Raw genomic sequence first — 27,503 nt, forward strand, 5'->3', positions numbered from 1 at the left:
TTTATTTACCCAAAGAGTACCTCTTCAGTAGAAAAAACAAATTATTACAATGGCTCATTTTGGACCAGTTTTGAAATAGTTAAATTCTGTAACATGCTCTTTCTTTTTCTCCAGCAAAATATTTAAAATTACTTTAGCCTTCAGCAGACATTGTACTGAATATTTATGGGAGAAATAAAACCAAACCAAATTAGCTACTTAAGACAAACCTCTAGTTTATAAAACAACTGATGGCATTTGAATATTTTAATCTGCTTTACTAGCAGTGCAATCAGACAAAACAGTAGAGCATCAAAACACCATTTTACATTAACATTACAAAATACAACAAATTTTTTTCTGTATGTATTTACATAAGCAAACATATAGGTATTCAAAATAGAATGCATCTCACCGTCTGGCAATAATTACATAAGTACAGTGCATGGTTGACTGGATGGGATAGATACATAGGAATTTTTTACCCTGAAGTGTAAAAAGGATGCACACCAGCTTAGGAGATACATGGTGAGCTTCATGTCTTTGGACATTTTTCAGATGCAGTCTTAACAGTAATAAAATGTCAATCTACTTGAAAAACTGATGCTGAAAAGTTTTTTCAGATGAAGTGGGTTTTTTTGGATGCAAGTATGACAGACTGACTCAGCATGCTTTTCCTGTGAAAAAGGAAAAGGGGAAGGCTCGAACCTCTGAACCAGTCTGTATGAATGTCTTCTCTTTTTTTTTTTTTAACCTGAAAAATTACAAAAAGTTCCATTCCATTCTGATGCATAATGAAAACACAGTTTTCTGGAAGATGGAAATACTGCTCTGAAGCTGGTCATATTAAACCGTGGTATTCATTCCAAGCATGGGCCAAGTGGTGTAAATCCTAGTTTGAAACAGCTGAACTCTGTCATCTGTCTGCAGTATAATGAGTCCATTAATTGCTATCTACTGATGAAAAACCCATAGCAGATTTGGCATGGTGGCTAGAACAAATTCATATCCTGACTCTGTCATCCTCACTAAGGCAAACTGCACAAAAATCTATTCATATTTTGATGCAGGGTGGCAGAATCAGGGCTTTCTAAGCTGTAAGAAATATCCATAAAGAGCTAGAGATATTGGTCTTTGCTGTGCATTCTTGGCCTTAAGAGGCTACTTAGGCAAAAGCTGCTGATTACTCAATAAAACCATCTATCTGAGTGCTACAAAATCAAAATGTCAGGCATCAGTTTTCCCTGCTTCTAAGCAAAAACTCGGTGTTATGTTCTCTACAGCTGTCAATTAATGAAATGCTGTTAAGTCTCTTATGTCCAAAATAGATTTTATTTTAAAATAAGCTGGAAAAAAAATGATTGTTCAGAGTCACCTTGTGATGAAACTTCAAGCCAGTAATTGAAACCCTCTGTGATTGTAGTGAAACATTCCCTGTCAGTATTTGCAACCTGAGCAATTTGACATTGCGAATGAGGAACAGAAAGTGAAATGAAAGAGAAACAGAGGGCTGATCTGCTCTGCCACGTGGGCAAAATGCAGACAGTAAGTAGAGAGCATAAGCACTGAATGTGAAATGTTCAGTAACAGTTTATCAGCTGCAAGCTGGTGAAGGAGACTGTGCAGAGCAGCAACTGGACCCTCAGGAGATTTGGGAGGAATTGAGCTCTGGAGAAGTGCAGGGTGCCATATACATCATACAGGATGCAGATGGGCTCTGCTCCCTTGCACAAATGGGCAATAAGATCCACCTACTGTCTGTCCTACCTACTGTCTGTCCTACCTACTGCTTTCATTTGCAAGACCAGAGAAACTTGCATCAGGTCAGGCATAAATGGCAAAAAAATGTGGTGATTTCCTCCTTGGTGGAAATCTCTTTGTTTCCTTTCCCCTCACATGGAGGTTTAGAGACCTTCAGTCCCCTATCAATATTCATCAAATGAAGGCAATCTGGTTTGGTGGCAGATCTAGAGCCTCAGACCTGTTCTCACAAAACACCTTTGCTTTTATTACTGTCTGCTTATTCCCTGAGATACCTGTTTCCAAGGGCAAATCCTCAAAACCATCACTCCAGTTGTGAAGTGGAGAGATATGGCCTGTGGGATACAAGATGAGCATTGTCCTTAGTTCAAAGTACTAGATTTAGGGTCAATATCAAATTTGACAGGAAAGAGTGGAAAGTCATTGTTCCCAGCTACTACTATGGTAGTCCTCATACTCAGCTGCACTTTGCAGATTCCCCCTGGAATGCCTTCTTTGCCAGTGTGACACCCCTCACACGGTGCTGGGTAGGAGCGGGATGTGTGCATAGGGAGGTAGGAGCAGCGAGTTCATTTTTGCTTCTACTGAAGCTGTTCAGTTTGACTGAATGTACCCAGAGACAGAGAGCATATAAAGCACATGGTGAGCACAACATTTATTCCACTTGATTTATCAGTTCATCCTAAACGACCAGTTTTGGGGGGAAACCCATGAATGTCTGCGAGGTGATAGATGACATGCATGGCATCATCACTGCGAATGGGGATAGAGCATGACACTTCATCCCAGCATGGAGGCTGAGATCTGTGAGGTGAGTCAGTGGCATCATGTGCATGCAGAGCTTCTGTGTGACCAGTGTGCAGTGGCTCCTACCAGTCCCATGTCAGAGGAGAGGGATCATAAAATTAGCAAATTTAGTTAAACAATATATATGACAATAAATCAGTCAAATACTGATTAATTTGACTAATAAATCAAACTTTTTGATTTGTCAGTCAACTTTTAAGTCCTTTTCTGCCATAGACCAGTATCTTAAACTAAAGGCCTTCTTCTTCTAAAGACCCCCACCTGGTAGACTAGAAAAAGGTTCACTTTCTCTCTCTTTCTCTCCTTCTTTGGTTTAGTGGAAATTTAATTGCTCTGTGAAAACTGAACAACTTCAATAGAAGGACAAATGAAGGCATTGAAGTTTTGCTTCTGGACAGTGGTTTTTTCCACAGAAACTGGAATACATCCTGGTTCTGATGAGATTATGGCTGCAAAATTCATGGAATGAATCAAATTATTTGATTTAAACTTTGCATGTGAGTGCAGTATTTATATTTCTCCTCTTCAGCAAAGTCCCACTGTCCTCAGTGACATTGGCTATGATGTCATGAAAAGAGTTTCATGACTAGGCAGGCATGTCTGTCAAGCAATGTATTTTATGTTCTTTATGCAATGTATTCTGCCCTTGGATCTATGCAGGTGAAATGCAGTGTTGTTCACAGGTCCTGTTATTTTTCTAGTGAGCCCCATTTGCCCATACGTATTTCATTAAGGCTAAGTCCTAGTAGTGCAATCCTCTGACCATTCCTGAGCAATCTGCCTTAACAGCAATACAGTGAAACAAGGGAAAATTAATTTTAGCAACTAACAGTTTTCTAATAATTCTGGCTTTACAAGCCCTAAACCAAAGCCAGAAGATTCTTCATAATGGCCTTTTTTAACCAAAGCGAAATGATGAGAGAGAATCTATTTTTACTGAAGATGCATGCAGATTTTCCTCTGACATTACTTAAATCAGACTTTGTTGGAATTGAACAGAGTAATGAATCTGCAAGTGGTGCTGAAATTATTTAGCAATGTTTTGCCTGGTTTTCCACTGTTCTTTCACTTCACCTTGCTGTCAACACCGGTGGGAGGGAGCAGGGAATTAAGACCAATAATTTTGAAAACATTACTATCAATTTTTTAGCTGAACACACAAGATTTTTGAATGCAACTGAACTACAAGTCCTGAAATAAACATTACAAATGGTGGTGGAAACAGAGGATTATTCAAGTATAATTTACCTTTGCTTATTTGAAATACAGAATAAATGGCAGAAAAACCCAGGGACATTTCAGGATGGTTACTGAGGAAGAAAAGGTAGCATAAAAACAGTTAACAAAATGTCCATATAATTAATTAGCAGTTTTAATAGATTTTCTTTAATACTTTTAGATTTATTTTAAATATATATTAACAAATGAACGATCATTTTATTTGAAATTCTGTAAAGTGCTCATTCAGTTAATGATAACTCAATTGTAGCAAGACAAACTAGCCAGAGCCTACTCTGCAAGAACATCAAAGGGCAGCTTAGCTTTCATTTGCAAAGAGAAAAGAAATATGTAGATTTCTTCACAGCCCATATTACAATACCAGAAATTGCATTTTTTTTCTTTAAGAAATATATCCTTTAGAATATTAAAAAAATAAGTCTAATAAAGCCTGTGCTTAAAACAGCCAATGTACTGTATGAAAAAAAATTGCACATTTGATACCCTTTCAACCCTGCTTTTCATCCACAGGATAATGTGAGGAGTATATGATGTTGTTGGAAGGTCTCTTGAACACAGCTGATTTTCCTAAGCTATCAGAGCTTCTCACAGCAGGTGGAATTTTCAGCACATACACAGTGGTTGTCATGGCAGCTGCTGACCATCACACACCACTAACCTTTTCGTTCCCTGGGCCGATACTTCCCTTGGAGGGACCATCTAAACGCTGTGTTCCTATCATGACTGTCGAGTAATCCTTAGCCATCATTTTTGCCTCTTTTTTCAAACTCTTCATTTGTGCTAGCTGGAGCTGGCTGGAGTCATATGCAAGTGCTGGGATAGTGTTCACTAAAATCAGTTGGAAAGGTTTCTTCTCCTCCTTGTAGCGACACTGGATGTAGCGAGCAAAAGCAGAGCGGTAGGTTTTGTTGAACAACGTATATACAAGTGGGTTGACAGCCGACGAAAGGTAGCCAATCCAAACAAATATGTTAAGGAGTCCTCCAATGACCTCTTCTTTGCATGACTCCTTGCAAATAACGGCCATCACATTGGTGATGAAAAATGGGCACCACATCACAACAAACAGAAAGAAGACAATGCCAAGAACCTTGGAAGCCTTCTGCTCATTGCTGATGGATTGCATGGTTCTCCTCCCTGAAGTCCCAGTATCTCTGTTTAAGGAGCGCTGAAAGAGTTTCTCTGAGGACAGGGAACTCTGAGGGAGGAAGCTGAATGAGGCAAACTTGGTCTTAGGGCCAATGTCATTCACACATAGCATAGCTTCCTTCTGCAGCGATTTGATAGTTAAAAAGTAGGTGACTACCATGATGGTTAGAGGGATGAAGAATGCCACAAAAGAGCCTACTAGAACAAAATTTTCATCTGCAAGTAAGCAGATGTCTTTCTTAAAAATGTCTTTCTTAAATACTTTGGAGTCGTCTTGTAGTCCAAAGACAGGTATAGGCATGGAGATACCTGAAGGTGGATGAGAGGAAGAAGAGGTTAAAAACAATAATGAAAAACACTTCCAGCCTCCAAGAAAAAACAAATAAACATCTACCTGTGTTCTACCTGTGGCTGAGGTGATTGTAGCTATACACATTACCTCAGCCACAGGTAGAACACATTTGCTTCCTTCCAACTGTCCTATGACACCTGGTAGCCAGAAAAGCATGGGTTTGGATCTTGGGCCCCTTGTAATGGTCTCCAGACTTCTCCCTTGGTCTTTGTCACCTTGGCGAAGGATTTAATGAACTACAACCAAGCTAACAGTATGTATTTCTTTTCTGGAGTGCCATAAGAGTGGTTTTGGACTGTTTTTAATTTGAGGATTAAAAGTGTTCTGGGCTCTAAATAGACTGGGAAATACTAATTTTAGTAGGAAAGATATTTTTTTGTCATAGGTCTAAGAGTAATCTTTCACTGTGTCTTTTCTTGCTGTAATCTCCATGTAGTTAAATGCTAAATGCTAACAAAACCCAGCTTCCCATGTGGCAAGGGCCAGCTGAACAACGGGAACAAATTAAGCACTGAGAGACACTGCATGAGGAAGCCTGAATTGTACTTTATCCTGCAGGACTGCAAAGTCCTTTCACTGTATTTTCATCTACTAGAGGCTGCCTTCTCTGTGTACAGGCATGCAAAATTTGTCTTCCCCTGAAGCATGCATCCTTGGCTTGTCACGAACGGCAAGACAAGGTGACAAAGTCCATTCTCCTTGGACTGCTGTGTCTGTATCAAGCCTACTCAGCCATTTCCGCAGGGAAATGCTAGAGTCTGGGTAAAATCAAACAGCTGTTGTTTCTCTAGTTGTTGGTTTTGGGTTTTTTTCAGCATTTGTCTCTTCCCCTCCAAATGGATGATGTCTCTCCAAGAGAGGCAATGTTCAGACAATGAACAAAATTATGTGCTGCAAAGATAGCAGAAGTGAAGTGAAGCAGGGGGGTGATAATGCAGCCCTGTTTCGATAAAAGCAGCAAAGATTCTGATTCCTGTGGAAAGTTAGCTTAGTCTGGGAGCTTCAGTCCTGTTTGCATTTTGGAACAGAAATCCCAGTTGCTGTACTTGGCTTATGAGAAATAAAAACATTGACTAGAGAAGAATTTCTTATGATGTGAGGATGCTGTGCCCTACTTTGTTCAATGGATACCCTGGAGTGTCCTTATTCATTCACAGATGAGTCCTGAAAGATCTGCATTTGAATGGTATCTTCCTCTATCTCTCTTTTTTTCCCTTCTTCCCACTCTGCTGCTTAAACTGGGAGCCTTTTAAAAGCATGGTCTGGCTCTTCATTTCACACATACCCAGTGCCCAGCATAACAGCTCCAGTCCTAGAGAAAGGCTGTGGAGTACAGGCTCAATACCAAACAATAATAATCACAGTAGTAATAATATTAGATTATTATTCTGTTCAAGTGCTTAATTCTTTTTGTTCTTCTGGAGCTTTTACAGAGGTCTTTTTTTTTTCCTAGGAGCACTGCAGCTTACTTTGTCTCTGCAACTTTCAACTGAGTCACGGCATTGCCTCAGGCCACTTTAGAAAAGTGCTTTTCTTATCTGCCCAGGGCAGAAGCTGGTCGAGAGCCTGTGGTATTACTCTTTCTGTTTCTCCTGCTCAAGCTCTAAGTGCTTGAACTTGGGCTAGGAGAAGCTAGTGAGTGAGATGCAAACTCATGCAGTCTGTGGCAGCTCCTGAGCTGAGCTGTCAGAAACCTCCAGTGTTTTTATCTACTGGCTAGAAAGATCTGAGTCCGTCTCACTGAAAGCATGAGGCAGAGGTCACCATCAGAAACCAGACTGTCCAGCCATGGTGAGTAATCTGGGGTGCTGAACAACTCCAGGAAAATGAGGAATGCTTTGAAGTTAGTTTTCTTTTTTGGATGAGTTGAAGGGGTGCTGAAGGCATCCAGCATCTCCCAGCATCATACTCCAGCTGCACAAAGACACAGCATTAGTCAGAGCAATACCACAAGTTTCCCATCTGCTTCTGCCCTGTGCTGATAACAGCAAGGCTGTTTTTTCATTTAATTCAAAGACCTAGTGTGAGCTGCAGAGATAAAATAAACAATGGTATTGACAGAGTAAAAAGATGCTTTTCATTACTACCTTATGGTTCAGCTGCATAAGGAGGCATGGGAGCAGAGGCTGCAGCACAAGGAAGAGGAAAATTTTAGCATAATTTGCATGCTTTTTCAAGTAAAGAGCCAAAGTCTGTTACAACTTCTCACCTGAAACAAGAGGAGCAACTCCCCAACTGCTTTGTTTTGTTTTTAGCTGCTTCTGGAGATTGGCATCTAAATCCAGATTTCTGGCTTTAATAAATGGAAATGGGCTTCACTGTGTAGCAGAAGTTCCTGCATTTCTTTGCCATTCCTTTAACAAGCATGAAAGTGCTGTACCAGCAGAGCTGTAGTCATGTAAGTTTTGCTGAGTGACCATTCAAGGCATCTTTCCCTTGCAGCCAAAGGGAAGTGGCCTTATAGGGTTTGAAAACAACAGAGGTACCACACTTTGGTGGCAGAGAACACTGTAAACTGCTTTTTGTGTAACCCCAGTTCAGTTGATTCAGGGCATCCCCCCAAATGATACTGTGGCATTCCTGTATGGAAAAAGTTAATGTCCAGCCCAATTTTCTCTTTTTATATCTCTACAGGGACTAAATTTACTCTTTTCCTCCTGAAAGGAACAGGGTTTGTTCCCCCTTGACAGTCGGCTTCTGCAGCATAAGTATGGCAAATTCCAGGAGGACACAGGGACCAAATTGAAAGGCAGTCATATTTAAACTGCCAGTAAAGGAACTTCCATGTGCAACTCACATCCACTGTTTTGATGGGATTTTTAGGAATCATCACATATGGCCAAGAATATCACTCATATGTCACATTTGGTCAAGATCAAGTTTTTCCTGTAAACCTATAACAAAAAGTCCTAGTCTGTTGGAAAGGATGGATAAATATAATTGTCTGGCAAAAGATTCACAATAGTACAGCCAGGATGAAAACAATCCCCCCCCCGACTGGCTGGACAATACCCTTACCTACAGATAAGTCCAAAAGTCATATGGACTGTTCCATCTCAACCCCCAAAATGTATGATTCATCCCACACCTGTAATCCTCCCCTGAAACATCAGGTGTCTGTGACCCCATTGGCCTAAGTCTTGTTCCAGCCCACTTTGAAGCCCCCTGATAAGGGGTCTCTGAGGGGCCAGATGCCCACTTGGAATCCCCGCTCTCTTAGAGCTTCCACCCTCTCCTAGAGCATCCTCTCTACCCCTTGTCTCTCCCCTCCCCATCCCCTCAGGCCTTGCCACGTGCTGCATCTGGCAGCTCCAAGCAAGACCTTTCTCCATCCCTAATAAACCTGATATCCTAAGAGCAGCCTTCAGAGATCCCTCGTCTCCATTCATCCAAGCCGTCTTGGACTACAGTGTTCCCTACACTAGTCTAAAGTTGTATTAGCATTATTGCAACTGACTGAATTAATTCTTTAGAAGTTGAATATGAATAATCTGTTTCACCTGGATGATTCAGATGTATACTCGCTGGTTTACTTGTCCTTGCTTTCCAGCTCCCTGCTCTTGGTGACTGGATGTTTAAGGAGACACAGATGGTGCCTGTGCATTCAAATGTCATAAGAAGAAAATCAGCTTCACAAGAAAGGATCATGCAGAATTACCAGGTAGGGACAAACAGGTGTTTGGGAAATGAAGCATGTGCCAACAGTAGATCTGGAGGAAACAACCTGCAAGGACTAAAACAGAACAGCTATTCTACACCCCGCCCATTCCATGCTCCCACTAGCTCAAGGTCAGTCTGGAAAAACTCTTGGTATCCCCTGAGAACTTTTTTATGATTTAGCTTCCTTGGCTTTCAAAAGCACTAAAATGAGGCACAAGAAAGCATTCAGCACAGAATAGGATCATCCATTCAAGCACTGAAGGTACATCACCCACTCCATTTCCAGTTGACATTCCCACTTAGAATATTTTCCCCTGTCAACAAGCCCTAAATATCATGTTCCTCTGGTACAAGGTGGTTTATTTATATGGTTTGATTTATACACACATGGCTGTTTCAAACTGTGGATTTAATAAACTGCACAACAGATCCCAAACAATGAAGATGAGTAATAAATTCTGCATGAAACCTCAAGAATTTGGGCACAGTTTCAGAATGACAAAAGGCTCTCGAAAACACCAAAGGTTAAGAAGTAAAGCAATGGCATCCTTTTTGTTCTCCTAAAAAGCCTGGTGAAATTGACAAAGGTTGATATTGTGGTACACATTGCTGGCTTCAGAGGTATACAGCAGCTATAAAACCACTTTAACTGGACAGGTAAACTGGGTTTGCAGCTGCCTTGAGCTGCTGAGACTATCAATAAATCAAAACCATAATTTACTGTGCATGTATGGCGGCACACCTGGGTTACTTGGGGTGAAGACAAGGAGGGTGAATTGAATTGATAAGGTCAAGGTTCTTTCAGTGAAGTCTTCTTTAAGCAGAAACTGTCAGTCACATGCATATATCACCTTGCATATATCTATTTCAGTTTTGTTTAATACAAATGAGCATTATTCTGTGCCTTAATAAATGTCTAAGGGTTAGGAACTACCTTTTAGAAATGTCACTACAGTTTCTCTAAAACTTTGGCACCTTTGTTCACTTTCTCATGAAAGTGAACAACAAAAAGAATGAAAAACAAAAAACTCTCTCCATCTCGGGTTTTAGCAGTCGCATTGATTCAGACATACTGGGTCGTGGGCCAGCTCACAGGCCACTGCACAAAGATGTGCTGTGACACTGGGGACCTCTGAAAAGATTGCTGTTTGAGAAGGCCAGTGTCTCCTTCAAGCACCTCAATGTAGCCATATTGTCTAATTTCTTTAGAAAAGCCCATGCTGGTATCTGGTGCCTGTTTGTGCTCAGAAAATATCCTCTGTTGGTACATCTACACATACAAACAACAAACAGATGTCCATGTATAACTCACCTGCTACATTCCAAGGCATGCAATGCATACCCTAAGTTTCATGCTGTATAAAAACCTCCTTGTTGCACACTGCCATTTTCAATATTTTTGACTTAATTAACTACACAAAAGAATATTTATTCCTTTGGGCTACCATGCTGCCCTGTGTGGATGTTTGCTTAAGGAACACAAGCCACAGTGAGTCGCTTGTGGCAGGGGGACCATGGATCATGTCCTCCTCTGAGTATCAAGGATGGCAATGTGTCTGGACCTTATATGAGGAGCTGGAGTTTAGCAACAGTTACTTCCACTTAAACATCTGCAGAGGAGCTGCTCAGTCTGGCTTCATGTCTCTGCTTGGCATGTGACACTCACAGTTATAGTTGGTACATCACTACATATCATTGTTTGTCATTACAGCTTTGTTTCCCCAGACCTGCAAACACTTAGCTGCTCTCTGCATGTACCTGACAATGTTCTTCCCCCACTGACTCCTTTCCAGTCATGACAAACCCTTCACTGTGATAATTTTTTTGCTGCCAGAGTAGTGCCAGCCATATTTCCAATGCGTGAAGGTTGCTGATAGGTGGAAGTGCAGAAGCAGAGATTTCCACCTGGGAAGAGGGGATGTTGAAAACCTTGGTGTGGATTGGGAATCACCATCTGAAGCTGCATCTAGTTAGCATGAATGTTAAAAAGCTTCCACCTTCCCTAGTCAGTGTGACAATGTCCCCAAAGTCCTGAGCTAGAATTTCTCCTCACATGTGAGACCAGCACAGAATTCTTCCCCGGTGGTAGGTACATATATTGGTGGAGACAGAAGCAGATGAGGAACATTCTCTCACAAATCCCCATATAATATTTGTTTTCAGATGGATTTCCTCAAGAGCTAAGTGAGTCACAGTGCTGGGGGATCATCGTCTCCTTTCTGCATCCCAAGAGGCTGTACTCACAGGAATTAAATCAGAGTGGGTCCAGGCATTTTCCTTATAACTCCTGATAGACCAAATTTAGTTTTTTATTCAAGGGCACACATGGAGCTGGTTTTCTGTATCTTTGCCGTGGAACACTTCATTTGGTCACACATGTTCTATTTGATACAAGTGAAAGGAAAACAAATTTAACATCACATAGAGGGGGTGCCAGGTAACAGCTGGATTATTCTGTTAATTTTGAAATGGCTTTGTTCTTGACAGCTCAGAAAATCTCTAAGGAAACATATTATTTAACCTAGCAGGAGATACATTAATTCTTTTTATGGGAAAAGTATGGTGAATTATAATTTATACCACAAATTATCTATTTCACTTTGGAAAAATAAAATCAGAGAAGTCTGTGTTTCCCAATGTTTCTCATTTATCCTTGGTCTTTGGTCCTGAAACCTATTTCTTAACAAGAACAGAGATATGCATCTCCAAATTAATTTATAGAACTGTGATAATAAAATAACTATTAACAAGATTAAAGGAGAATTACAGGAAGGACAGTGCAAGAAATTAAGGACAGGTGCCCCTTTTTGACCCAGCTGTTTAGAAACCCTGGGCTTCAGAGTGAGCTGAGTTGTGAGAGAGGAAGCCGCTGATGGAGTCGCTTTCTGCTTTGATATAATCCTCAAAATATGCACACAGCCCTATTTCCTAAAGGCAGCAAGAATACAACAGCAGGAAACAGTTTCTTTGCTTTTGGCTTTAAGTGCTTTTCCTGCCTATGCACTTCTCAAATTCTCTTTGCTAGTTATGCTGCAGGACTTGTTTATAGTCTGGTTCCCCTAATTTTCTTGTTGGATATTTCAGGCCTTCTGAGTATTTGAGGAAGCTACAACTTTTTGCCTAGAAGTTTCCAGTGAACTCTATTCCCCAATACAGTCTTTAATTTTCAACTGGGGACAATATTTTTGATTTGAACAGAGGTTTCTTCCAGGGTGTTTTTTGGCTTCTCACAGAGATCTCCAATTGAGAGAAGCTATTATCTCTCTAAGATGGTTACCCAGTCACTAAAAGGCATATAGAAGTTGACACCTATCAAACAGCTAGAAATAAATAAACGGAAGTGAGGAAGTAACTTGTCTGGGGGATGCTGCCTAAGTAGAGGCAAGTTCAAGCTGGACAGCAGCTACAATTCTGCTGCCATTTGGGAGCAGGGCTTGATATGCTCCACCAGGAGACATAGGCTAATGACAACCATATAACCCCTTCACCCATGGTGATTAGAAGTGATGAAAAGTAACTGGCCTTACAGCATAGAGATTAATATTTAGTCTGAAAATTTGCAAGGTGTTCCAGAAGTCTCTAGCCTGTCTTTGCACAGAGGGACAATATTCTCCTCCTGCTATTTAAGGCTGCTGCTTCTGTGGCTCAGCAAAATGCAGAGCAAATCAAACACCCTTTTTCTTTCTGCATACTCAGTGAATGTTTTTTATATTGCATTGGTGTTTTCAACCTCCTGGTAGCAACAGTTTAATTTCTACTCAGATGGAGTTACAAATTTGTGGTTGGCACTGGCCCAGGTAAATATGTTAATTTGCAAAGGAAAAGAACCTTGTGTAGGATCAACTACAGCCACCTATGATACCCCCTCTGTTTAGCATATGACCCTTCTGTATTCCATGTCAGATGGCCTTGCAGCATTCACTGTTCAGGTCCCTAGAAGAGCAGATTTGGGGATAATAGCACTTTGAGAAGAAGGAAGCACTATACCTTTTATACAGGATCTTCCTAGATCAGTTGTTATCAGTTTATCTTTTTAGCGATGAAGCTTCTAAAGGATTGTTGGAGCTAATTTATTATGTGCTATGCATGCTACGTATGCAGTAATGCTTAAAAAATACTTACAGCAGCAAGCTAGACATTACGGAAAGATCTTAGATATTCCACTACCATAAGCAAATAATGTGATGCCTCCTAGAGCAGTCTAAGTGACAAGATCCCCTGATATTCCAGTTGTTATATCTCTGTCTTTTAATTATTACATGGTATGATTTGTTGAATGCTGATAATTACTTAACTCTGCCCTAATCTTCCACTGAACTGAATAGAGATTTCTGTTAGTATCTCTGAGATTTCTTCAGCAATGCTACTTGGCCTCATTGAGTATTTTAAAAGGACACTGAATGTAGCTAACAGATAGATTTTTAAATTATTATTATTAATTTTTTACAATAATTTCACACTCCATCTGAAGGTCACAGATAAGAAAAACTGTAATTCTTCTGTATTTTCTAGACCTCTGATCATGTCCCAGTTGTTTCTCCATGCCTCCTTTTGTGGTTACTTGCAGAAGCAGCTCAATAAATAAATTGTCAGCTTCTTACTAGTTATACAAGGAGACTGCAGCAGCAGTGGACAGTTATTGGGATAGATGTCCTGATGTGATGGACAATTTGGAAGGAAAAACAAAATGAGAAGCAGCTTAGAGACCTGCACAGGTCTGAAGATAAGTCAGGATCATGTGCTTTATGTTTTACTGTCCCCCCTGCAGGTAATGCCCTTCACCCTGACTGAACTTTATTAGACCAGCCAATGCCCTGGTCCCATTTACAAGATAACAAGGTTAAAGAAGAGAGAAAAAAGGAGCATAACTGAAGGGATTGTATCTGCCCATATTTTCACCATCCACTAGTGTCTGTGTGGGCGCTACAGTATGATCCCTAGGCTCCTCTTTCTGTAAAATGTCACAAAGCACCTTGAGAATGAAAAATAAATACATGAACTGTCCTTGCAACAAGAAATATAGAAGTGACTTCCTCATGTCCAGCAGTAGTATGCAAGGCAGGGCTGGATTTAACTGGGGAACTTTCAATATAAAACTTCTGAGTCCTTCTGTGCTTGTGAGGGGAACTTTACACTGCTCACTCAGTGCATCTTGGACCAAAAATCACACAATTTTTCTCTCAGGATGCTCACAGTTCAGCTCAGCCTATGATCCTAGCAGTAGTGGTCAATTTGACATTTCAAAACTCAGATCAAATACAAAAAGTTGTAACAAGGGCTATGTTCTGCCAAAAGGAAATAAGTCTTCCCAGTGGGTGTGATTTATTTCCAACATTGAATTGAATACTGTGAAATACACAGATTCCAATTTTGATCAGGCAGAAAAGAAAGCCTTTATCACAATGCTACAGCCTGCTTTCAGGACATCACAGGAGCTCAACAAGCTATTTTCCATCAATGACCCTGGGGACATCATAGGAAAAATCACCCGACAGGTGTTTCTAAATTTGTCTCAGATAATTAGGAATATGTTGTTGCAGTTCTGACAAAACTCTTGACTTTTATTAGCTTGGCTTCTGCTTAGAAGTGATGCCAGTGGCACAGGCCAGGTAATGTGTGGGGAAAATTAATTTAAGCCAGAGTGTTCAATAATTTGCCATGCTCCTGCTGGTAAAGATAAATATAATCCTTTAATTTTAAAGAATTCTGTGATACATGAACCTTTCTTAATGTCATAAAACACAACATCTGGCTTAAGCCAAATATAATAAATAAAGGAACCTGTGAAATTTTTCTGTATAATTTTAAAGTGAATTAAATTTCCTAGGTTCTTGACATTTTCTTTTATGCAACACTATGCTACTTGTGCTAATGTGCAGCACCATTTTTAATTTAGTAAGTGATTAAATGCAGCCACAGCATACAGACAACAGCATTTATGAATTCCAACATAATTCCTTGTACCTTATTTTTTGTTATCATTTGTGTTGCATGTGGCATTTTCTATGCAGAAATTCAGCTCTTCTGACTAGAGATGCTGACATTTTTTCTTAAAATATTCAATTCACTCTAATATACCTTACAAAGAGAGACTGGCTGATTGTAGGTCATATTGGCACCTACCAATTTATTAATTCAAAAAACCCTCATAACAGGACAGGCCTGATGGTTCAGATGAACTTTTTGCTTCTTTGCTGGTAGCTTCAAGAGGAGGAAGAGCAGATTCTTCAAAATAAAGTTTTTTTTAAAAAAGAAAAGTAGTTCTTCCATCAGCACCTTGACTAAGCAGGCTCTTTTCTATTTCTAAAAATACAGCTCTACGGTTTATAACTTGCCTTTAAAATAAAACCAAAGCTGAAAGAAATGCCACACAATACTGCTATGACCACCCCTCATTCCTTTTGTCACCTGAAAGGCAGATTGCTTCTTGCAAAAGGACTGCTCACAAAATGAGTCTGTGCCTTTTTCATAGGCAAAATCCTTCATCTCATCCTGATGTAATTACCCAAAGAACATGGTAAATATACACATAATAATTATTCTTCTGATTATACATATTTACTGGTATAATATATCCTCCCCTATCCGGATGAATGCTTTGCTTTGCAAATGTGTCCCTATGGACACATGCCTGTGTCTCATATCTTTGCGTTTCCAAATTTGGAGAATTTAGAAAGCAGTTCAATCATTAGCATTCATTTAAATATTTTTTTTCCATAAAGTAAAATGTTAGTAATACCTCCTTGTCAGATGAACAAACATACAAATTCAAAAATATAAGTCTTTTAAACCATCACAGTTATGGGAGGGAGATATGTGTGGTAAGCTGATGGTCTGGTGGATGTGTTCACTCTTCTGGGAAGAACAAATCAAGCAAAGGATTCTGTTACATGGGAAATATGGGGATAATTTACATCAAAGTAAATAGGATGTTTATGTGTCTTTCTCAGAACTATCTTAAGTAATGCCTCATGACCAGAATACATGTGCCAGTCAACTCAGAAATGTGCATCACAGCACTGAATGTTCCTTTTCCATGGAACTGAACATTACCTTCCCCCAGACAATGCACATGAAGGTTTGTTCTCATTACTTGTCACTACTGTAGGAGTCATTAGTATGGTGATGAACTTTCTACTGATGTATTGTTGCTGACTACTGAGCCTCATACATTGTGTCTCTGTTAAGAAATACAATAAAGATTCTATTTCTGAAATGGTTCTGAAGCTCTAATACTTTATTAATGAAATTTCATGCCAACACCCTTCCTTATAATTAACACAAATCTCTCTGTATGTTGTCCAACAGATTTTTTCAACTTCATTTTATTTTTATGGCATCATCTACATCCACAAATCGCAAAGGTGCCAGGGTTGCCCAAACATAAAATCTACAATGTTTGCCCTTGAGATTCTGCAGGTGGAGTGAACAAACAGTGTTTTCACTTTCTGAGAGATGGTTTAATGAGTATGGTAAAAAATAAAAGAAATGTGCCCTAGGGAAATGATAGTGTAGTAGATATTTTAAGTTTAGATCCAGCACTTCCAAATTTAGGTGCTAAGCTTTAAATCTATATTGCCAGAGCACAGTTCAGTGTGTAATTATTTGCAATTTTATATATTTTGTCAGTATATTCCCTGTTTTAACAAATTATCTTTTCCTATGGCAAGGCATCCATAAATTAAGACTTGATTGAAATGGCGAATTATGTCACCTGGAAGAAATGGATGTGTAGTAAATTCAGGACAGGGACTCCCAGCCTGCAGTTTATTAGCTGTTTCTGCCTTTGAAACCTGTAAAGGGATTTTCAACTGAAAGCTGTCCTTGACAGAAAGAAGACTGAGCCTAAGGAGGCCAAAGCTGTCAACAAAACACAGTCCAGAGGCACTGGTGCTTGAACTCCCCCAATCCCTGCTGCTTCCCTGGCCCTTCAAATGCTGCAAGGCAGCAAGAAGCCATGCAGAGAAATTGCAGGCTGCCTGTGAAGGAGGTGTAAGCCTTTGTATCAGCATAAAATGTCACACTGCCAGATTAGCTGGGGGCCCAGTTGCACTGGGTTTGATATGTACACCTGAAGCTAACTTCACCCTTCACTTTGGAGAAAGTTGCTTCACATGCTACAGTATTTCTCATTTTTGAATCCTCAAAAGCAATGTCAAAATTTTAGAATTATGTGGTGGGAGGTATTTTACCAGCTTCATCCAGATCCATGTTGGACTTTTTTTTCTGCATGAAAAGTACTGAATAAATCTAAGTTGTTGCTGACTGGGGAGTGCAGGGACTGCCTGAAGGCAGTGAACAGATGTGTAGGCTGAGTGAGAAATGATAAGAGAAAACTCAGTTTAGAGTGCTTAGGCTTCATCAGACTTCACATTAGACCATTAACAGAGGAATAGAGAGAAATAAGAACTGAGGAATGTCATATATAAGGGCTTAACATTCATGCCTGTAATTCTTTTATGTTACCCTTTCAAGGAGGGGATGATGCACTGCTGGCCTCTTGCAGAGCAATGCATTTGTTAGGCCCATTTAGGATTCAAAGGTACTTTACATGTATTTTTCAGTATAGGCTCTATTTACAATTCTATAGATTCTAGTTCTATTTAAAATTCTACTCTTTTCCAGCAGTGGGAAATCCTTTGGCTTTTTACACCTGTTCTCAATAATGACCTCTGTGCTTTAAAACAAATGGAATCATTTTTAGGGTTTAATGAGCATTTGCCTTCAACAGCTACAAATAATCTAATTACCTAACCACTGTGCATACTGGATGATTTAAGAATTAAAGACACAATTAGAATCTGTTACAGTAATTAGAATCTATTTTAAACCAATTGCCTGTGGCATTACATGCTCTAGTGAAACAAAGGTTTCTTGCTAAATGCTCTTCTTCCACTAAATGCAAAAGCAAATGTTACCACAATTTACCTTTTTTAAACTGATAAAATCAAGATTTCAGAAGTCAAGTAAATTAAACTATCTGTGCTTTTTTCTGCTGTTTTTTACATGCTTCATATGTCACTGAAGCCAATGGAAGAAAGATCACTGATTGCCTTTGGTTAAAATTGACTGAATATATTTGTGTATTTAGCAAATAAAAGGAAAATTACAAATCTAGTGAACAAAAGTGTAATTGATTGGGTACACTAGAAGCTATAATCTAGATTTGGGTTATATATAGATAGAGAGATATAGATATAATCTAGAGTTGGGTCAGGCCTGACAAATCAGCTAGAAGTATTTGCAGGAGTCAGTGAGCAGGTGGATAAGGGTAACCCAGCTGATATAATGTTCCTGGATTTCCAGAAATCCCTGGCAACACTTTTTGTAAAAGGCTCTTTGTGAAAGTAAATCCTAATGGCAATAGAAGAAAGATACTCTTGTATAAAAAGAATGGGCTGAAAAACAAGTGGTAGGATTAAATGGTTTGTTTCCATATTGAGAGTGGTAGAAGGCAGCATCTGACAGCCCTGTATATTCATCAGTGCTGTTCAGTTCAGCCTGAGCTGTTTGCTTGGTCAGTGGAACTGATTAAATGTGCTGCCAACACACAGCTCTTTGCTGTTTCCCCCCTCTTCCTCCCCTAGAAGGAACTTCTGCACAGGGGAACATCTTTCTCTTGCTTTTTGCCCTCCATCTCATACTTCATGAGAGTTCACAGGTCACCAGCTGAACTGCAAACTGTAGGAATATAGGGAAGTCAAAGGGTATCTATCTTAGGCTAGAGAGCAAAACCTTGGATCCGAATCTGTAAGTGAGATTGTACCCACACAGGTGCTGTGGAGGGTGTGTTGTGCCCAACAGCAGCTCTGCCTGTGCCAGATATCATAGAATGGTTTGGGTTAGAAAGAACCTTCAAAATAACCTCATTAAAACTCCCCTGCCACAGCTAGGGGCACCTTACACTTGACCAGGTTGCTCAGAGCCCCGTCCAACCTGGCCTTGAGCACTTCCAGGGATGGAGCATCCACAGCTTTTCTGGGCAATCTATGCCAGTGTCTCACCATTCTCACCTCACTCATCCCAGTGAGAGTTCTCAACCATAGCTGTGTGAAAATGCCAAGAGTTAAATCACTTATACCCCTGTCACTCTAAGTAGCACTGAGAGCCTGGAGACTAGTAAATGATACATAGAGCACCTCTGTGTTCAGAAAGCATTTCTTGTTAGTAAGTGATACAGAAAGCATCTTCAGAAACCCATTTCCTACATATTCTTAGCTGGATGGTGGCAGATCAGGAGGATAAGGGTTGATGACTGACTGACAGCAGGTTGCATGAGTGATCTGGGATCTATCAAGATTCCTTACAATACTGGCATTTCTCTTTATTCTATTAATATAGCAATATGGCACAGTGCAAACTTAGTCCAGCCTGGCAGTGACTGGCTCATCAGTTTCCTAGAGCTTCTTCCTATGTGTTTGCTTTCTTACCTGTCCTCTGGAGCACGTCCCATTTGCCATAGCTTGTTGCCAGGCTGGAAACCAACCAGTCTTCCTTCAGCTGGTCTCCCTTGCTTCCATGAGACTAGAGACCAGCTAAGCAGCACTTCACTCCTGCCCACCTGAGTGTGCTTGCCTACTTGTACCTATTTAACCTTCTCACTGTTTTGGTGACATGAAATTTGTGGATGAGATGGAGTTAACTTATTACCCTTCCTATTTTCCTGACATCCACTGTTCCTTTACACAATGTCCTTATCCAGCTGCAGTAAAGCAGGACTCTGTCCTCTTCACTCATGCCACACTTGAATGGTTTCCAATAAAATAAGGAGTTGTATTTTTCAGAGTTATATAAATAGGGACCACATTGGTATCACTTGCCATAATAATAACAAGTAACATCTGTGACTCATCTCATCACTGTTAGGAGACAGTTTCTCCAGAGAGCAGAAAAGGTGTTTTTACAATGGATATGTTACTAGTTATTACTGCAAAGAAAAGACATAACTTTTGAAACAAAATATCAAGCTATCAAAGAAATAAACCCTCCTCCTACAGCACATAAACTATGTTCTAATAGGGCTAAAATAACTCCTTTTTTCTAGATTCCTTTTAATAGTGAGCTAATTCAAGTACTCTGTCAGTAAGCCCCTGTCTGAGAAAATATACTGAGCAGAGTGGACCACTGTCTTGCCTCTGGAATAGTCATTCTGATCATTCCATGCATCTGTGTTTTAAAAGGACAGTAATTTCACACACAGTAAGCACAAGGCACCACACACAGGTGCAGACACAGGATGTGCAATTTTAAGGAATGCTTAACTTATTTATGCTATATATAGAGAAATGCATTGAAAATACTTGCACTTAGCAGTTTCAAAAACTGGAAAAACTGGACAGAGCAGGTAATATGTTTTCAACTGAATTTGAAAAATGTGACTCTAGAAGAGACAAGATACGATTAATTTAATCTAAATGAAGACATCTACATCTGAGTTGCTGTAGGATTCCTTTATAGTTGAGAACTAGGTATTTTTAGGGTGGAATTCACCTGGTCTGTGCTAGACATCTACGTCTCATCAGTTGAATGCACCCCAGAGCCAGATGCTGTTGAACCTCATCAAGTCGTGGAAAATGCAGGACTGTCCTGTGGAGAGAAGACTCCCACAATTTCTTGCTGTGCAGCATAAGATACAGCTATTTTAAATCCTAACAATCCTAGACTGCTTTTTCTCAGACTGTGGGCCAGGATCAAGAGGGAGGTCAGGAGACGATTTTGAGTGCCAGGCTGGCAGCATGTGAGGCATAATCTCCTTTCCCTCCTCTGGGAAGGGTGGTAAGGAATCACTGTTACCACTTGCAATAATTTGTATTAGCCAGGGAAGGAGCTTATTTCCTTTGATTGCTGACAGTTCACATCTCTTCCAGGGTGAAAGAGTTAATTTTTCCTGCCTCTGAATAAGTGAGCTGACAATGTTTACAAGCACTGAAAGGGAACTGTGTTTTCAAAGCATTTGAGAACTTTCACTCGAGCTGTGTGAGGATATTCCTGATGGCATCGGACACCAACCTGTTCCAACTCAAGTGCCGTAAGACTGCCCTGGGAATGCTGCCACCAGGGGAATAAAAGGTTCGTGCCCCCCTGCCTAGTTTTGAGGTTCTGGGTTTTGCCAGTGCAAAAAGAGATTTGTGTACTAGATCATTCAGAACACCTGTTTTGAACTGTAACTCTGAACTGTCCTCTGGAGAGACTCCTCTCACTCTCACTGTACACAGTATCTGTTGTCTCTTAAAGAGGATGCATAAATTCCCCACCACATACACTGAGAAAGGCAGAAAAGATCTGCCCATGAGAAAAATCTCTAATCAAATTACCCAAATAAGAAATTGGGAACAACTGACTTATATATAACAAGGCATATATATATTACATATATGCTTTTTTTTCAGTTGATATATTTTTTTCTTTTCAGGTGTTTAGGTAATGATGATTCATCAATATGGGAAATCAATATATCTTTAAACTAAACTTGAATGTGGTCATGCTATCACTGATGTATATGTTCAGTTCTCCTCCATTTCCCATTGTTGTTGATTTCCATTGCATAATTACTACATTGCAGCACTTCATAGAAGTGGAAAGCAAAATACTGCAGGCAAAGAATGAAGTTTTAGACTGCAGTATATACATCAAATCCTCTCAAAAGCTGGAAATCTGCAATTACATGATGAAATGTTGCCTCACTTACCAACTGATATGGTCCAAACAGCAATTATTTTGGCAAAAGCCTTAGTTCTGGAGTTGAAGCGGCTGTGATGGATGGGGTTCCGGATGGCAATGTAGCGATCCAGGGAGATGGCACAGAGGTGCATGATGGATGCCGTGGAGAAGAGCACATCCAAGTAGATCCAAATGGCACAGAGCTTTCTAGGTAGAGGCCACTCGTATCCTGCACAAGAGAAAGTTGGCATCAGCTAAAGATAATGGCATGTATCTCTTGTGATGCGGGTCTTAGTGCATATATCCTTCTAGAAGGATAGTAGTAAGTACTAAGTAGTAGTAAGTGATACATTTAGAAGCTGCCTGACACTGTTTTAAGAAAATATTTTCATTTATTTGAAGCCTTCTAACTGTAGCTTTTGGGGTTAACTCTGCTTCTTTCCCAGGCTACAGACAGCATATGTTTTTTCTTTTTAATTCTATTTGCATAATCCTAGTGCTTGGTGCTATGATTAAACATTTTTGGCAGCACATCAATGAAAAGAGAAGCAATTTTGTCGTTGTAAAACTGCAAGTTCTCAATTTTGCTTTAGGACTTTTTATCCATGTAATTACTGCATTATCAACACCTGCTGATATGCAAACCTGCCTCAATTCTGAAAGTAAAACTTCGGATTTAATGGAAGCTGAAGAAGAAAAATTATTTTGTTGCATACCAGTGATATTTATCTCACCTGTCTTTAGGCCTCTACCACATACCTAAATAAGGATATTTCCTTTGTCAATGAATATTGATAGGCTCCTCCAGGGAAAGCAATCCAAAGCAGATGCATTAGTGTTTACCAATATCCAACCTACAGCTTCTTTGCTGCAAATTAAACCCTTACTTTTTCCTTGTTTTTTCCACTACCTATGAAGATTAATTGATTACTTTCCTTTCTCAAAGCTGTTGGGAGATGGCTATCACGGCTTGACTAGTTTTGTGTTTATTTTTTTGTCTTCCAGTCTAAGAAAAGCCTAGTACTTTATCTTTTTCTTACAGATCATGCTTTTAGAACTTTTTTCCTTTTTCTTTTTCAGCCCCAAAATGCGTTAAATTTATCTGCATTTTGTATATCATTCAGTGACTAAAACAGGACTTGGTACTCTTGCAAAGGCCTCTTGACTGCTAAGTGATATGCAAGATTTTTCATGGATCTTCAAGGGAATGTCTTTCCTTTTACAACCTGGAATGTTAAGTGTCTTTTATATGAAAATATCATGCTAGTGAAGCACATTTAGCTAGTGATACATTTTGACAGCCAGATCTTGTTCAGCATTCTTGAAAGCTGGACAAATTTCACCAGCAGAAGCTGGTTTGCTTCTTTACCTTTGCACTTATCCTCACTGAATGTTGTTTGCTAGTTTCAGAGTTTCTCTTCAGGGGTTCAGATTCTTGTTTATGATTCTCATCCCGTCCCTCTGAGTGCTTGTAACCTCTCCCAGCTTGGTGCTTTTGGAAAGCTGCGTAAGCTTTCACTCTACACACTATACATGTTGTTCAGAGCAGTACTGAGCTCTGGCTAAGCAGAGCCCTGCAGGACCCCCATTCAAAATGCCTTCTATTCCTGCAGGGAACCACTAATAACTCTCCTCGGAGCAAGTTTTGCAGTTATCTTGTAGTGATTTAATTCAGAGCATATAACCCAAGCTGCCCATGATAGCATGGCATGGGGCAATGCGAAAGCTCATATTGTGAGACTATGTAAGTATTTTGGGGACTGCCTGTCTCCTTTGGAGATACAGTACAAGATTTGCAACAGCAGGAGTGGAAGGAGAGGTGGAGGAGGTACGCCTGTGCCTAATTACATTTAGTCTCAGTGGGTACTGAGACCTATTTCTTGGTGTTCTCGGGTTGCTGTAATACAGGCTGACCCTAACAAGCCATACAGCATTTATGGATGTATTTTATCATGTTTTCTGGTCTTATGTTGGGAAATCTGGTCCCTGGAGTGTGTTATGTGATGGCAGGCTTTCAGGGGCATGACTTCCCAGTAGAATCTCTCTGTCAGGCCAGGCAAGTTTACACAGGGAAAACCATTAAAGTATTTTTACACTTGACAACATACATCTTCTCTTGCTTCAGTGACCTTTGGGAGCACATTTGTCATATCCTTCTAGACTTCTTGTCTTTGCAATAAACCAGGATGGGACAGGCATAAAACAGCATCTGCCAGATAAACTTCCTTAGAGACTACAGATTCAAGAAAGTATATGAGAGGAGAAAACTCTGGATGCAATAAGGTGCCCCCTTAGTAAGGGTGTAGATAACATCCTCCAGGAAGTTTTCTTCTCTGTAGTCACATCCACCTTGGCAGGACTGACTAGGTGCTGCCTTTTCCAGCAGAGTCTGGGGCTGCTGTGTGGATGGAGAACCCTGCACAGCCCAAAGGGTGCAGACTGGCACAGGCACATGGCTGGTATGGCTGGGTACCCAAACCAGAATTGCTCACAGTAGCTATAAACCCCGCAAGAAAATCATCTCTAAGCAAAGCAATCACCATAGCCCTTCTAGGGGCTGCAGAAGGGGTGGTGGAGCACTCTTGTTCCACAGCCTTGGAGGTGTCCCGGCAGGGCAGATGTGTGCAAAGGCCTCCAGTTTGAGCTCAAGACTGTCAGCATGGGTGATGCGGCTGAAGTTGAGCAGCTGCGGCCAAGAAAATGCTCCTGTGGAAGGAGAGGTTTCCCTCCATGCCATCACTGATGATCCTGGAGGTTGATGGTGCACCACACCAAGATGGTTCTCCTGGTACCAGTGGGTGCCACCAGATGATTTTTCACGCCAAGTTATGCTGCTTCCATGCCTGGTCTAGCAGGGGAAGAAGCGGGGAGAGCGGAGGCAAAGGCGAGGCAGGCGCTCCCCGGCGCCTCCCGGCCCGCGGCTCGCGTGTCCCGGGAGCGCGGGCGGGCGGCGCGGGCTCCGCCGGGACGGGGCCGCGCTTCCCGGCGGGCGGGAGCGGCACCCAGCGCCGCACCCCCGCATCCCTCCCCAGACACGGGGCTCGGCCGTCTCTGCCCTCGGCAGCGGAGCCTGGCCAGCAGGAGTCCCTGTTGCTTGTCGCAGGGAATCACGCAGCACTTAAATCTCACCCATCGGACAATTCCTGTTTCACGCCGTTTCTCCCGCCAGAGATAATAGCACACTGACACGGCACATCGCGGTGTGGCACCGTGACTGATGCCAAATGCAGTTTGCAAATGCTGCTGCGGGCTATCTCTGTAGAGATACTGAAAATGGAAAATAAACTTCCAACTTTCCGGATTAAATCTCCTTTAAGCACAGGCTCACGTTTGAACCTTAAGTCCCAAAGTAGTGAAGTAATAGAACAATCTCACTCTCCTGACAATGCCTAGCTTTTCTTTGAACTGCAGCAATTCAGTAGCATTGAAAGGCTCATTTCTGAAGTTTAGGGACGGTCACAGCCTGACAAAATTAGTGCTGAACACAAAGGGTGCTGCTTTTTCTGGTGTGAGCTGTGCTGCAAATGATTTTGGTGAAAATGGGAAGAAAGATGTGCTATTAATCACCTGCAAGGGCATGAACTGTGAGTCATTTTTAACTTAAATAACTTATCTTAAGAAATTATAGTTTTGCATTTGTAAATGTTACTAATGCCCATCCATTTCTTAGTTCATGCAATATTTATTCCAGCATTTGCTAGTAAATAGATTGTCTAAGCAGGGTATTGGTGATAAGAAAATTATTTACATTTATATTACTTCACTAAAAATAATTGAGAGGGATGCCTACTTTGAATCTAAAAGTAGTCATTAGTGTTTCAGTGCATATTTGCAGAGCAAAGTAACTGGCAGGACCCTTCATTCTCATTGGGAACATGAAAATTATGAGCCAGGGAAAAAATCTGAAAACAATAGAAAGAACAAAGCATCTTCATATACACTTTGAGTCAATACATCTGACAACTGAATAATAAACTGATTTTATGGTCTGTGTTTAAAATGCCTGTAGCTGGAAATATAAACTAGGAAAAGATTCAAGTACTTCACCTGTTCCACGCCTTAACCAGTGACATATATTTCAATTTATATGGAGTGATAATAATTTTCTGTGGTAAGAGAATGAAATCATAATGACAACAAGATGTTATTGCATGCAATCTTTAAGGCTTATCAATACATGCAGTAGGTTACACAGCTGATACTCACCATACAGTATGGTCAACATGGACACAGGCATGACAAGGAAACCCAGCAGCATATCAGCTATTGCAAGTGACATTAGAAAATAGTTAGTGGCATTCTGTAGTTTTTTCTCCAGTGAAACAGCCATGATGACAAGAATGTTTCCAGCAATGGTTAAAACAATCACTATTACTGTCAGCAAAGCCGGCCAATTTTTCTGTGAAGGGCAGCACGGTGGGCTCATGTTACTTTCGCATGAAAGATTGGTTAGGTTGTCAGAGTTCACAGTCAAGTTGCAGAGATGTGATATATTAATTTCTGCAGCTCCATAAACATTTCTGTAGAATCTTCTCTCATGATTTATTTGTATGAAGGAGTTTGCAGTTGGGTTCACAGAGCTCACTCCATCGCAAAGAATATCCATTGCTAAGTCCAAAACCACAGAGATAAATTGAGAAAAACAGGAAATTATCACCCTTTGTCACCATTGGGCATTATATTCCTCAGCTCCCCATGTCAGAAGTTGAGGGAACACAATCTTTTGTCGACTGTATTTTTGCCACTAGTGCAATGTAGAAAAACATACCAAAATTACTCCAAAAGCTGAAATGTTTTGTTTTCAGTTCCATAGGAAGTCCAGTGTTGGCATATATTGAAAATCCAGCTGGATAGTAAAACTGGGCTGTAAGAGAGGCTTCAGAGAGAAAAAATGTTGGAGAAATAAAAGACATAAAACTTTTGCAACCACTAGGACTCCCCTCTGGAGCTACATCTTATTGCTATTGGTAACTGTTATCACACAATTTTAAACAGAGCAGTATTAAAATATCTTGCCGTATTAAACAGCAAAGCTCTGGATTCTCTATTAAGAATCTTGATTAATTATTCCATCCAACGTCTTTCTCTCGAAATAATTAAATATGCTTTTATTTATAGTGCATCTTCCATAATATGGCTGATAGTCTCTGTCTTCTGTTGTATTTCAGAATCATTTTCAGCCTCATATCAGAGACTACACATTCTGCTTCATGCTGATTTTTGTAGCTAATTGTACCTTTTGGCTCAGCATGGCTTCAGAATGGAAATTAAACAACTAGATACTGTTATAAAAGAATACAATTTAAGGAAGACTTACATTGCACTTCAGAGCCCACTTTCAAACTGCAAATAAATGCACTTGGCACCCTGGTTTACAATATTCTTCGCTGTGTTTAGCCAGTTCCGTGTCTTTTTTTCTTCAGCCTCCTCCACAACGGTGCTATTTCAAATAGTTTTTTGACTTCTAAACTGCACACACTTGAGTGAAGCCAGTTCCTGTGCTGCGAGGCTTGCTCTTTTCTTCTGAGAGATAGGCTGCTCGCCGGCTCTTTCCTTGTGCATTTCCCCGCCCCAGGGCAGCTATATTTAAAGTAATAATAATATCAGAGCCCTTCTTGAAGTGGCACAAAAGCAAGCACGCACACACATGAGAAAGCAGCCTGCACGGAGGAATTACTGATTGCAACAGGAATGGAATTTCTCCCTTGCTGCCTTGTTCGGATTGTCAGACCTCCCACTCTCTGGATGTCAGAAACTGTAAGGTAGCGACAGCAGAGGAGGGCAGGGGAGGGCAGAGCACAGGGGGTCTTTTTGGTAAGCCAGCAGCTTTTTCAGTGCTTATTTTAGAGGTTCTCTGCTTGGGGGCTTTTTCAAAACATGCTTTCAGTTTGCAGTG

At 40.5% G+C, this 27,503-nt stretch overlaps 1 protein-coding gene and 1 long non-coding RNA gene across 3 annotated transcripts in view; one reads left to right on the forward strand and one right to left on the reverse strand.

Moving 5' to 3' along the window:
- LOC144245908 (uncharacterized) overlaps positions 1 to 27,503 on the forward strand; it is a 247,416-nt gene that overhangs the window by 4,361 nt on the left and 215,552 nt on the right. The window contains exons 2-3 of one of the 2 annotated variants that reach the window (XR_013339479.1): positions 8,838 to 8,948; positions 20,815 to 21,016. This is a non-coding gene — a long non-coding RNA (uncharacterized LOC144245908). The remainder of the gene's footprint in view (positions 1 to 8,837; positions 8,949 to 20,814; positions 21,017 to 27,503) is intronic. The other variant, XR_013339478.1, reaches the window with a different exon arrangement.
- Positions 232 to 27,340, reverse strand: HTR2A (5-hydroxytryptamine receptor 2A). Its single transcript, XM_021528436.3, has 4 exons — positions 26,925 to 27,340; positions 25,814 to 26,483; positions 21,636 to 21,836; positions 232 to 5,244 (listed from the first exon to the last, which is right to left on the reverse strand). The coding sequence occupies exons 2-4, from the start codon at positions 26,211 to 26,213 to the stop codon at positions 4,430 to 4,432; spliced, it is 1,416 nt and encodes a 471-aa protein (XP_021384111.2). The 5' UTR covers positions 26,214 to 26,483; positions 26,925 to 27,340; the 3' UTR covers positions 232 to 4,429.

Source organism: Lonchura striata, chromosome 2 (genome assembly GCF_046129695.1).
Source record: "Lonchura striata isolate bLonStr1 chromosome 2, bLonStr1.mat, whole genome shotgun sequence".
Lineage (NCBI taxonomy): Eukaryota > Metazoa > Chordata > Aves > Passeriformes > Estrildidae > Lonchura > Lonchura striata.